Raw genomic sequence first — 14,009 nt, 5'->3', positions numbered from 1 at the left:
AATTATTATTTACATGCTGGGTAACCAAATTTTTTTTAAGTTTATTTATTTATTTTGAGAGAGAGAGAGAGAGAGAGTACTCTCGAGCAGGGGAGGGGCAGAGAGAGGGAGAGAGAAAATCCCAAGCAGGCTCCACACTTCAGCGGAACTGTGAGATCATGACCTGAACTGTGAGATCATGAGCTGAAGTCAAGACTTGGATGTTTAACCAACTGAGCCAAGCAGGCACCTCAAATTATTTTCTTTTGTGAAGCTGTTAAATATGGCCAAAGAATCAAGCACTTGCTCTGCCTATGCGGTAATAACTGTATATACTTTAGGATAACTGGATAGTTGATAAAGGCAAATTTCTTCTTATAGAAAGTGTTGTCAAATGTTACACCTGAATATAATCAAACTTCTAGATCTAACTACCAACTAACGAAGAATACAGGGGACAGAAGGACACCATCAGGAAAATCAGTGAGTCTGGGGGAAACTGTGAGGGGCGAATGATGTGCTTTCTTCAAAGGATGGATGGGGAGTTGGGAGTTTGGGGAGGGCTGAGGAGGGAGGAAAATAGAAACCTGTAAGTAAAAAGAAACATCCAAAGGAAACATATGGATCTAATTTTGATCCAGATTCTTAAAAACAAGTTGAAGAAAAAAAATTTTTTCAACTGGGAAAATCTGAACCCTGAAGGATAAAGAATTATTACTAATTTAGGTTACTTAACTTATGAGTACTTAACTTTTAGAAGTGGCACCATTTCATTCAGAAATATTTCAGTTGGTATTATTTCCAGATAATTTGGGGGACAGAGGAAAGTTGGTAGAACGTAGATGAAAGAATATTAACCCATCGGTGATAATTGTTTAAACAAGGTAACTGGTGCATGGGGTTTCCTTGTACTCTGCTCATATGTGTTCAAGATTTTAAAAAACAAAAGATAAAGCCTTTTGTTGAAAATTCCGTAAAAAATGCTGAAAGCATCCTTAGGATAAAGATAACTTTTTCCTCTGGGTGCTTGGGTGGCTCAGTTGGTTGAGCGTCTGACTTTGGCTCAGGTCATGGTCTCGGGGTTCACGAATTTGAGCCCCACATCGGGCTTGCTGCTGTCAGTGCAGAGCCCGCTTGGGATTCTCTGTCCCCCTCTCTCTGCCCCTCCCCTGCGCTCTCTTAAGAATAAATAAACGTTTAAAAAAAAGATAACTTTTTCCTCAAATATCAAAATACTTCAGTAGAGGCATGTTCTGTGAACCTCAGATGCGAATAAAAATGAAAACACTGCTTTGTATTATAGAGAATCATGTCCTAATACAGATTGAAATGGAAGAATTTTTTAGTGACAGATCCACATCATGAGCACTTCACCTGCAGAACTTACAAAAGGCACCAAATTAGAGTATAGTCAGTAGTAGCAAGTAAATGAGCGTTTGGATGCAGGGTTCTGACATAATGGAAATGTATGGATCATCAGAGTTTATGAAAATCCTCTTCCTGTCTGATCACTTTTAATAAGGCTTAAGTAAGTAATGAGGTTTCCTATTTCTGCTTAGTGGTAGAACAGTTAATATGTAGTATGAAAAAATAAAAATGATTATTCAGAAATATTAAAATAGTTCTCATTTATAATATATCTACATCTACCCCCCCCCACTCCCCCCCTTACCCCAAGCCTAGTTATACACTTGTGGGTTCTGACAAGCAAAACGCACAAAAAAACAGGTACCTTTGTTAGCACTATAGGTATTTTCTGGCACTTGTTTGGACACCAGCTGTATGCTAACTAGTCTTGTGAATGCTTAGATCACCAAATATCATAAAACTAGAAAAGCTCCTTCAAGCTTCCAGGAGTGTGTCTGAATGTTGGCTGGCAGCTGCACCTGGAGAGACAGACCTGGCCCTGACAGCCTGTAGGAGGACTTCTAGCCAATACAAAGTGACAATGAGTTAGCTAAACATAAGCCAGTTGGTCAGCTCAGGCAATGGGGGGTGAACAGTGCTTATGGGAATGCAGAGCAAAAGCCTTCTCTGGTCTAGTAATACTAACATAGACAGGTGTCCAGTATCTAGTCATGTGTCTGAGTGCTATTGTTTGATTACATATTAGTTGGTTGGGGGGGGGGGAGGGAGGGGTGGTCAGCCCCGGTGACCTGGAGGGACGGACGGGGGCGAGGGGCGGGCATGATGGCGGGGCCCGGGGGCAGCATCTGGTGGGCCTCCATCACCGTCTGGAAGCATCGGGCCTTGCACCCTGACCCTGCGGGCTCAGCCGTGGTCGGGGTCCACATCGAGGCGGCAGCCGTGTGGCCCCCGTCCCCCGCCTTGTCCACCCCTACTGTCCGGGTACCTAGGGAGTCCCGATGTGGAGGTTTAAAGACGCTTCGGGTGGGGTCGCCCGGCAGCCTCAGGTCACGGCAATCGGGCCCTGGCGTACCCAGCACATTTAAACCCTACTTTGCCACACACCAACACCGGTGTGGCTTTGCATTTAACGCTTCATCTATATTTAAGCAACACAAGTAATGGAATTGACACACTGCTTCTAGGCCTAAGAGATAAACTGGATCACTGCACCAGCCTTATGGACAAGAAACGAGACAGCCTGAAAAGAAGAGATTGAGTATATTATGGCAAGTCGGTTTCGGTGGAGGCCTACTCTCTGGACATGACTTTATTTTACCTTCAATGTACTGAACAATCAAAAATACGTGATATAAAATAAAATGCTCAAACATTGCTCCTTTAGCCAGGTCTGAGGAAATGGATGGACGGCACTGGGAAAATGAAAATAAAACCTACCTGAAGACTGCAAGGGTCAGAGACCAGAGCACTAATGGCTTCCTCAGTTCAAACTTCGCCCGTTTGTTCATGAGGTGCCGACCACCAAAGATAAAGGCAGCATACAGAGCAGAAAACAGGAAAGATTTCTTCCTATAACAAACAAAACCCCAACATCTTATGAAATGAAAATCTTTAAGCAATTTATTTTTACTCACCAGAAATCTATGTTTAAATTATTCGTAATTTTTTATACCAGTCCCTCTTTGGAAGCACTGAACGCATATTCCTGGGAATGTGCCCCTTCACAGAAGAGAGAATTAGTCTTTTTGGCTCCACAGCCTTCTGTGGAAACCTCCCTTGACAATTAGGTCATCCAGATTAACCAACACATGTCAGAATAGATTTATCTGCTTTTCCAGCTCTGTGGCTTTACAAATTTCAACAACATAACATTAAGGTGCAAAAAGAAAATTTTTCAATGAGGGAATTAAGACACTAAAATCAAGCTACGTAACTTAGGGCGTCCCCAAAATGGATTTCTGAAATCTTCTCCACCAAAGGATTAGGTATTACCTTTCAATACTATCATTAATAATAAGGATAACTGGCAGACATCATACAATGTAACAGAAAGAACATAGAACCACCTACAGTATACTTGCCTAAAAGCTTGAAATTGAATCCTATCAAAATCTGATTTTACTACCTAATCATAAGAAATATAAAGGATAAATACAATGATGGGACCTTCTGTAAGACAAGTGAACATATTTCTTCTCTAAGTCAGAGGAGTATGGAATCCAATAATCTTCTAGATTAAAAAGCGACTTGAGAGACTACAGTGAAAGACAATACGTAGAATTTTGGGGGCCTTTACTTGACCAAAGCAATTGCAAAAAGATGTTTGTAATAAATTCAGAATATAAATCAGAAAGTTATTAGTCATAATTTTAAAAGCAGCTAATATTTATGGGTGAAATTACATGTTTTGGGTTTGCTTTAAAATATCCCAGCAAACAAAACCAAAACAATATTAAAGGTAGAGAGTGGAAACTAGATTTTTTTTTTTTTTTAAATTAAGTAGGCTCCACACCTAATGTGGGCTTGAACTCATGACCCTGAGATCAAAGTTACATGCTCTAGCGATGAGCCAGCCAGGGGCCCTGAGATGTAATCACATTAACAAAAAGGATGATGAAATACAGGGGCTCATTATTCTCTCTTTTCCTTAGTCAGGCTTACATGGAACTCTCGGTCAGAAGCATGCAAGCAATATGAAATAGAATCTCTAGGTCCTGCTGCTTTATTACCGTACGATGGAGAAGTAAACAGTAATATTAATAACGCCAGTAAGAACAAAAACAAAAACAAACCCAGGATTCTATAGAACTATGATTCCATAGAAAGTAACAGAGGCCTTGTAAATAATTTAAACATCTAAGTGAACTTCGTATAAAAAAAGTAGTATTGCTCTTAAAATGGATATTCCCCACTCAATTAGATTAAGAGGGAAACCATTGAAAGTAAGTTACAAACATAATACAAAAAGCAAAATGAATGAAACTAAAGAGCATTATTTGCAAAATGCCTCATATATTCTCCCCTAATTGCTAATACTTCCGCTGTGTATTGCTAACTAAAGAGGGATCTTATTAATTACACAAGCAACACACCTACTTCAATGGATACATGTTACTTACTTGGTGAACACCACCCAATAAAGCACTAATTCCAGAAATTAACCCATAAAGGTGGAATAAGCCACTTTCAATTGAGGTTTGCAAACACTCTTAGAAACACAAGACCTGACATGTAGTAACTTACTTGATAAAATGTTCATGAATGTATATGAATTTTACAAGTGTACGTCATTAAATTACTTTGAGTCCTAATCAGCATCTGTATTTATATGCAGAGACTCACTAAAAAACAACCACAAAATTTTATCAAGTTAATGTAAGCAATAGTCATATGAAATTGTATATATTCTTTTCTAAATTAAAAAAAAGATTCTTATCTAAATTGTAAAGGTAATGATGAGTGACAATTCATAGTATGATTTAGGGAGTGATTCCTTGGGGGTGGGCATACATAGTGCCCAAAAGCTTTCTCTAATCCTCCTAATCTCCCCTAATGTAGGTAAAGCATTATCTTCATTTTATGGATAAGCAAACAGGCTTAGAGGTTAAGTAGCCTCAGATCTCCCTATTCTCCTGTGGTAAACTTTCAGGAAGGAAAAGAGTGTGCCAGAGACATAACACCTGATGTGTTATAGGCATAAGAATTCCTCAAACCATCCTACTGAATTGCATGGTCATTGTGTAACCGTGTAGCATGTTGTTTGTGAACTGACCAAGAGGACTCTCCATGCCTTCGTGTTTCGATTGTCATATTTTTGGGCCTGAGAACACTTTGATCCAAACCCTGTTTACCTCCTAGAGAATACAAATTAACTATATATATCCCTGAAAGCTTTTCCTTAAATTATCGATCATTCTCTTGCACATTCAACCTAATTTAGATTTTGATTATGGTTAGAATAAATGTATTACTTGCAATTATGCACCAAATACAATGGATGTCTTTATATGATCCTATCATTCTAGCCATTAAGGGGAAGATAAGGTGCCTTGAAGAATCAAGAAAAATATAAAAATCTTCTCTTAGTACCTTTTCCTCTATATTTCTTCAGCTATGAAATGAGAATTAGTCCTAATGCACTACTAACTTCCTGGCACAAACCATTCTCTTTTCTACATATTTTCTAGAGATATCTTGACAAACCTTCAATTCTATAGCTATGGCAACCAAGTCAATCAATATGGACTCAGAGAATTTGAGAATTGCAAGAGACCTAAGCGACGGAGCTCAATTTCCTTGTTCTACAGAAGAGGGAATGGTGGATGGGGTGGGGGGGTGGGGTGCTGGTGACATTAGTTTCTTATGGTCACATAGCTACATTCTGTATAATGGCCAAAACTACCAAAAGTTTGCTCAAGCAGATAAGTAAACATAAATTGTCCAGGTTATATCTGAGTCACATGGTATAATAAAAATAAGTTGCTTATTGGGGCGCCTGGGTGGCGCAGTCGGTTAAGCGTCCGACTTCAGCCAGGTCACGATCTCGCGGTCCGTGAGTTCGAGCCCCGCGTCAGGCTCTGGGCTGACGGCTCGGAGCCTGGAGCCTGTTTCCGATTCTGTGTCTCCCTCTCTCTCTGCCCCTCCCCCGTTCATGCTCTGTCTCTCTCTGTCCCAAAAATAAATAAAAACGTTGAAAAAAAAATAAAAAAAAAAGTTGCTTATTGTTTACTATACAAATCTACTGTGGTGAAATTCAAATATGCAATGCTTTAGGTTAATTTAGAATTAAGCTCAGGCTTCTTCTGTGAGAGGGAGCCATCTAACGAAGCCTTAACTCTTACCTCTTCAACTGAGAAATCAAAATGTATCATGTATAGTTGAATGTATTATGAATTTTTCCATTTAGCTTAGAATAAGGTAAGATTTTTCTTTAGCAAACTGGGCAGTTTAAATGGATTCAAATTGCCTTTCAGTTCTGGCATCTCTTTTGTAAAGTTTCAATTATAATCAAGATGAATAATGACTTCCTGCTAGCCCACTTACTATTTAATGGGGACAGATGACTTCCCTAATGCTTCAATGGTAATCTAATAACACTTCATATTCTGGCATGCCTCCATAGCTGGGTATAATGGTAACACTACATTGTTTTGTTACCAGATAACTAGCAATTTCCAGATGGTAAGGACTCTTCCTGTTTAACCAATCTTAATTGTATATTATTTAGCACCATCCCTCGCTACAGGTGCTTACTACTTTTCAGAATGGTGCTTCTGTAGCTATAATTACAAGGTAACCAACTAAGTGAAGATCACCCAGTTGAAATACTGAAGTGCTTTGAGCTTGTTGTGCTTGTATTTACCCTTTCTCCGCCTTCCATTTCTGTCATGGATGTGAATGGAAATTAGCCCATAACTAATAAAAAAATAATGGCTTTATTCATTATCCTTAGAAAGCTGGATTTCTCTATCATGCTACCCTGGTCCCAAACATTTCTAGGAGATGTTTTTTTCTGTTCTTACCAGAGTAGCTGCTAGTGATCTGTGTTTATTATTCTACCCAATAACACTTATCAAAGAGTCCTTACACATTCAAATGCTTTTTTCCCCCCAACTCCTGATATTCCACTGAAACCAGGACCTAGCTTGACTCTCTTTAACACTCACATCAGGATCTCTGTTGGCTGACCTGTGTTTCTCCAAGAGTCAAAGGAGTTCTTTTGAGAAATGGTGAAACTTTCACGTGGGTAGTGTTTCAACACAGGATAATTGCTAATGAATAACTTGGGGGGGTGGCCTGAACTCCTTTGTACCCTGGTGACCTTGTTTTTGTGGCTACCGTGCACGTGTAAGGTGCAAGGAGTTGTGAAAATTCAAACAAAGCTTTGAGGGAGAAAAGAAAAGGACACCTGAACACTTCATCTGCTTTCGGCAGATACCGAGCCCAGAATTTTCTTGTTAAGACTCTGAAACTCAGAAACAAATGCTAATTGGTGAGGCCACATCTCTTTTTAAGACTCCTCCTTTGTTCAGCTGCTAATTCAAATCAGCAAACAATTCAAAATTCTGAAAGTAATTTTAAAGCCACGAACAAATTGGAGACCTGGAGACAGAAGGAAACAACGCTCAGCTTTTTGCCAACAAGACATTCAGTGGATGTCGATGGTGGTCATAATTTGGTAAGAATATAGAGGAAGGTTTTCTTTCTTTAAAAAAATTTTTTTTAATGTTTATTTATTTTTGAGAGAGAGAGAGAGAGAGAGAACGAGAGCAGGGGAGGGGCAGAGAGAAAGGGAGACACAGAATCCGAAGCAAACTCCAGGCTCTGGGCTGTCAGCACAGAGCCCAACATGGGGCTTGAAGTCACGAACCATGAGATCATGACCTGAGCTGAAGTCGGATGCTCAACCTACTGAGCCATCCAGGTGCCTCAGGAAAGTTTTCTTGAGAGGGATCCTGAAGTTGTGCTCTTGGGAGTTCTAGCCAGGGATGGATTCTGTCATTTTCTTGAGAATTCCCCCAACACTTTATACAGGCATTTTTCCACACTGAAAATAATGGGAATTTCCAGCAGTTTTTATTCACAAGTACATTATAACTGGGAATTAACTCTGCCCAGAAATTCTGACAACGAATGATTTGGAAAATAATAATGGAAATATGTCCATAGTATACAAATGAATCGTGACTTTATCATTGCAAGACAAAGCCATGAGTGACTAAAGGAAATGGTGCTATTTTTATTTTTTAATGTTTTTTATTTTGAGAGAGAGAGAGAGAGGGAGCGCCCACACGCATGGGCAAGCATGAGTGGGGCAGAGAGAGAGGGAGAGAGAAATTCTCAAGATTGTGGCCTGAGGCGAAATTAAGAGTTGGATGCTCAACAGACTGAGGCACCCAGGTGCCCCGAAAGGGAGTTATTCTAATCAGTTATGTTTGACCCAGGAAACCAAATAATGCATGATTTCTGAGCTTCTTTGAGTTGCAAACACCCCTTTGTTAATCTGCTTTCCTCTCTGATGTGAATGGAAAGATCACAGGTTCTCCTAATTAAAAAAAAAAAAAAAAAAAAAAGATGAGAAAGCCATTTTTTGGGATTCTGGTTTTCTGTTGTTGAAGTTGGCCATGGTCAAAGTAGAGTCATATTTAGTATGATGGATTCAGTAACTGGATTCAATAACGTGGCTACACATCTCTTTCTAGGAAAGTACACTTCTCTTAAAACAGACCTGTTACAGAAAGTTGCTTGTACGTATATGTCTCACATACCATTTTTTCCCCTTGTCACCTTTTTAAAAATCTTGATTTCTATTCTTGTTGGCTTTCTTTTTACAACTGAAAATAGGCTCTTTCTACTTGCAAAATGTTAAAATCATGTACACAGCCCCATAAAAATGTCGTCTCTCTAATAAATTGGCAAGATACTCATTAATGGCCTGTTTTTTTTTTAAGATATTTTCTGTTGCCGATAAAAAATGCCGACATCCATCCATCCCTTCACAATTTAAATGAACTGCCACCATTTTTATTTGCAGTGTGATTGGTATGCCACTGAATGAAAATATAATAATAAACCAATCCCTGTGTAAGAGTAAATTCTGCTTCCAGTAGTCTAGTTAGAAAGACAGGGAAAACGTGTGTTATAGATGACAATGTGTGACAAGAATTCTGAGTAAGGAGATATTGCTGTGATGAGAAAATGCTCTGTGGAAGGTTCGACTCTGAGGTAGACCCTGTAAGGCTTTGTATAGTAGACAGAAAGAAGTGGGAATTTGGGGTGGGAAGAAAGCAGTGCCTTAGGCATGAGCTAAATTGGGAATGTAGTAGACCTGATGTTTCTGTAGGGGGTGGGGAGACACATGGAAGAGAGTCAGTTCAGAAGTGCAGATTAAAGATTGCTAGAGTTGTAGCAACTGCACAGCAGTAAGGACAATATCTTCACCTCAAGGTTGCAATAAGCTGTGAGGTGTGTGGTTGGTAATTTAATATTACTAATAAAGTATAGTCCTAGAACTTGTGGCTTAATTTTCCTTTTCCTTCCTTCTTTCTAGATAAATTAGAATAGGGGTGCCTGGGTGGCTCAGTTTGTTGAGCCTCTGACTCTTGATTTCGGCTCAGGTCACAATCCCAGGATCGTGGGATGAAGCCCTGTGTCTGGCTCCTGCTGAGCATGGAGCCTGCTTAAGATTTTCTCCTTCTCCCTCTGGCCCTGCTCACACCCTCAAATAAATAAGTAAACAAACCAACCAACCAGTAAAGAGATAGGTAAGTAAACAAATAAAAATAGATACACTCATGTGTGTACCATTATGTGCCTGGGGTGAGAGAAGGGGGCAGTGTTACCACTTGTGGTCCCAGGAAAGATAGATGGAGAAATGCTGGTTCAGGCCATGGATAGCACTCAAAGTCTTTGAGCTGGCTGGGGGTGGGCAGATGTGCCTGAAGTTTGACTCTAGTCTCTACATCAATGCCCTCTGGCATGTTCCCCACAGCCGACATTGCTGGCATCTGTAGCTGCAGAAGTTCCCGAGGTGCAGTGGTGTGAATTGAAAGAACTTCTTTAATGAACTGCTGTACTTCACAGGAATTATCTGATGGGACCACCTTCAAGTTTTATTCACTTAAGAATATTCTCCTATCCTATGCAAACAATAGCAGACTGTTAGGCCAACCATGGCACTGTTTCAATAAAGCCGATATCTGGTTCAGTGTCCTCAACTGTCCTATAGAGAAAATGTCAATTTCAATCCTAAAATATGGCATCTGAGACAGATGCAATAAAATATTTTTTCTGTTTTAGAAGACATGGTTTCATACAACTGATCAGAAAGATTCAATATCACAGTCAGGAATGAAAGATTATTGAGGATTAAAAAACAAAGAATTAAACTCTTTCTTTGAAAAAGGTTAGAGTTTCTTATCTCCTCAGAAAGAGTAAAGCTTGCTACCACCTCTAAATAGAAATTTTGCCAATGGTCTTGGTAGACAAATGTCCCTTTTCAAAGCAAACCACAAATGGGCTCTGCGTTGACAAACTCATTTATGGTTTCTGTTTTGGCTGAGAGTATGGCTCAACCTGATTATCTGATACTGATTGTCACTTTGAGTTAGAATTGCCAAGTAACCATCTCATACAGTCTATCAGCTACTGATACTGGCAAAACATTAAATAAACTCTGGCCATTAAAACATGGCAAAACATTAAACTCTGGCCATTAAAACAAAACAAAACAAAACAAAACAAAACAAAACAAAACAGTGAAATCTAAATAGGAGACAGCATGCAGAAATAGAATGCAGAAAGTGGGTTCCATCAGCAATTTGCTTTCATTGTGCTAATTCCTTTAAAGAAATGCCCTTTGTTCTAAGAAAAAAGAAAGCTTTCATCTGAATTTCCAGTGAAGAAATGCTCACCCATTTAAGATGATAATAATGAATAAAATGAATATAATGATGAATACAGAAAGCGTACGAAAATTCTGAAATGACTCCTATTAAGTAAGCGCAGTGAGTGACTCCCTGTTACCAGATTAAATTTTACCTTTTACAGTCTTTTTTTTTTTTTACAGCCTTAAAAGCTATTAGGAGAGAGAAATGAGGCGTTAGGGACTTTTTTTTTTTTCCCTGAAAATAAAGTTTTCTTGGACCGGAAGTTACACAATGTCTGTTTTTTTGTTTTTAAATCTTGTTATCTATTCTAATGGCCTGCTAGCCATAGAAATTTGAAATTAAAAATTTCATAAAACATTAAAAAAATATATTTAAAAAATTAGAGTCAGGGGCGCCTGGGTGGCGCAGTCGGTTAAGCGTCCGACTTCAGCCAGGTCACGATCTCGCGGTCCGTGAATTCGAGCCCCGCGTCAGGCTCTGGGCTGATGGCTCAGAGCCTGGAGCCTGTTTCCGATTCTGTATCTTCCTCTCTCTCTGCCCCTCCCCCGTTCATGCTCTGTCTCTCTCTGTCCCAAAAATAAATAAACGTTGAAAAAAAATTAAAAAAAAAATTAGAGTCAAGTATAGAAATTTGTTTCCTGCTGTCTTCATCCTAAAGAATGTCCTGTAGAAAACAGATTTATCTGAGAGTTGCAGACTAAAACCAGAAGTGAAAACAACACTATAAAAAGCATGTATAGTTATTCACAATGGAGTGGAAACCGGATTTCACATTTACAAGTCAGTCCAAGTCAGACACACCATTTCCCCAGACCTAAAATCAAAACGACAGCTGCACAGACAACTCATAACAAGCAGAAACACATCCAACTTTAAGAGTGCTTTAGACTCAAGAGCTAATCGTTTCAACTGAAAGATGACCCATTTCTGTTGCAATTTATACGACCACCTTATATTTATCAAGTTTTAGTTGATACTCATTGCTTCACGCAACTATAAAGAAGCTAGAAAATACTTTCGAGGAAAAAAAAACAACCCACATGTTTTCATGTTAACTACTGGGTGATTAAATATACTGTTGCATTGGCTTTCGCCTGGGTATAAATTCTGAAAGAGGGTTGGAGAAGCAATGAGAAATCATGTCCCAAATGCTATTTCTAGATTAGGGAGAAAATAGCCCAGAAGTGATAAAGACTTCGTGGTATAGCTCAGATACTTTTTTATCACCAAAATAAGATTTACATAAGAAATTTAAGCCTGAGAAAAAACTGGCAATGACAAGAAGAAATGTATTATTAGCAAGGTAGTGGAAATGGCAGACTTTTTCACCCATGAGATACCTATCACTCAGTTACCAAAGAAATAACTCTCTTTTGCTCTTGAAAATAATATGGCAAGATTTAAAAAAAAAAATTTTTTTTAATGTGTATTCATTTTTGAGAGAGAGACAGAGTCTGAATGGGGGAGGGCAGAGAGAGAGGCAGACACAGAATCTGAAGCAGGCTCCAGTCTCCTAGCTGTCAGCACAGAGCCCGATGTGGGGCTAGAACTCACGAGCTGTGAGATCATGACCTGAGCGGAAGTCAGATGCTCAACTGACTGAGCCACCCAAGTATCCCAAGATTTTTTTAAAGTTTATTTATTTTGAGAGAGAGCGAGTGAGCGAGCGCATGTGTGCATGCACAAGCAGGAGAGGGGCAAAGAGAGAGACAGAGAGAGAGAATCCCAAGCAGGATCCACACTGTCAGCCACATTGTCAGTGCAGAGCTCTGCGGAGGGGACGGGGGTCAAACTTTCAAAGAATCACTCACAATATGAGATCTTGACCTGAGCGGGAGATCTAGTCAGTTAACTAACTGAGCCACCCAGATGCCGCTGGCAAGATTTTGATTGGGGTATTCACACTACTCCTTCAAAATCTGAATGCTCCTTCAAAATCTGAATGGTCCTTCAGTGACGTAAAATAAGGCCTGTAGACATTAGCTTTGACAACTTTGGTAACGTAGTTTGCTTTCTGAGTTGGATTGTATTGCTTTCCTATTGCTGCTGCAACAAATTCCCACAAACTTAATGGCTTAAAAAACGTAATTACTTTATAGTTCCAGAGGTCAGGGGTCTGGAATAAGTCTTATGGGACTAAACTCAAGGTGTATCCAGGTTGCATTCCTTCTAGAGGTTCTAGGGGGCAATCTGTTTTCCTGCCTTTCCAGCATCCAGAGGCCACCTGCATTCCTTGGCTTTCTCCATATTCAAAATGCATTGTTGTGACCTCTGTTTCCATGGTCACACCGCCTACTCTGACTCTGCTTTTATCACCTTATCACTGTCTCTGACTCTGATCTTTAAGTCTTAAAAATTCTTGTGATTACTTTGGGTCCAAGGGCTAATCCAGGCCCACGCCCTGGAAAGAAAGGGTCTCTAATTTTAAGGACTTCACGTGATTACACTGGGCCAACCCAGATAGTCCAGAATAATCTCATCTCCAATTCCTTAACCTAATCACATCTGCAGTCTCTTTTGCTGTACAAGATAAAAAACATATTCACAAATTCCAGGGATTAAATTAAAACACGGACATCTTTGGGGGAGTATAATTCACGTTACCACAGGGATTAACCTAAATAATAATATCTAAAGCCATTTTTCTGCTGCAACTCATAGAAAGTGCTAGTACAGAGCAAACCTTTATTCTCTATTCTTGATTTGTTAGATCCAAAGCCAGCCTCTTCCCTCTACGTCAAGAAAGCACTTTAGAATGCAAGGGGCTGAGAGTCACATTGTTTCGGATTGTCCTGAAGCCACTCATGTGTATACAAACTCCCAAATATCAGTACTTGAACTCTTAGTAGTAACATACGATTTAGCGTATACCTTACAACGGAGTAGGCAACAGAGCTTGGGATTTCTAGTAACATACACAATTTGTTAGAAACGACTAGTTTGTTTAATTTATCCCCACCGTGACAAGTTCTAATTGTCATTTTACACTCTTTTGTGACAACAAATGTTTGGCTTGTGGCTATCGTCTGCATTTTAATCTGAAAATGTATGTTACAGGTTACATCCAGTACATTTTCCTCTTTGTGGCAATTCCGTTGTTCTATGCTTTATCACTTTTATGGTTAAGCCTTTATCTCAGGATGAGTCTTCATCTCAGGTGGCTAAGGAGCAGCAGCATTTGATACAGACGTTAGCTCCTTTTCTGTAACACCTTCTTCACTTGGTTTTGGGACACTATTTCCCCTTATTTCTTCCCCAACGTCACCATCTGGT

The 14,009-nt window shown here is 39.5% G+C and overlaps 1 protein-coding gene and 1 long non-coding RNA gene across 5 annotated transcripts in view; both read right to left on the bottom strand.

Annotated features, from left to right (window-relative positions):
* Window positions 1–14,009, bottom strand: part of ELOVL6 (ELOVL fatty acid elongase 6) — a 144,474-nt gene that overhangs the window by 51,622 nt on the left and 78,843 nt on the right. For 3 of the 4 annotated variants that reach the window (XM_027062558.2, XM_015081859.3, XM_027062571.2), the window contains one exon: window positions 2,785–2,916. The exons of the other annotated variant lie outside the window; for it this stretch is intronic. In XM_027062558.2, coding sequence (XP_026918359.1) covers window positions 2,785–2,916 — 132 coding nt within the window. The remainder of the gene's footprint in view (window positions 1–2,784; window positions 2,917–14,009) is intronic. 4 annotated transcript variants of the gene reach the window in all.
* On the bottom strand, window positions 7,593–12,664 carry LOC128314488 (uncharacterized). Its single transcript, XR_008296194.1, has 2 exons — window positions 10,579–12,664; window positions 7,593–10,522 (listed from the first exon to the last, which is right to left on the bottom strand). It is a non-coding gene; the product is annotated as an uncharacterized LOC128314488 (long non-coding RNA).

Source organism: Acinonyx jubatus, chromosome B1 (genome assembly GCF_027475565.1).
Source record: "Acinonyx jubatus isolate Ajub_Pintada_27869175 chromosome B1, VMU_Ajub_asm_v1.0, whole genome shotgun sequence".
Classification (NCBI taxonomy): Eukaryota; Metazoa; Chordata; class Mammalia; order Carnivora; family Felidae; genus Acinonyx; species Acinonyx jubatus.
This window is presented reverse-complemented; position numbering and strand designations above follow the sequence as displayed.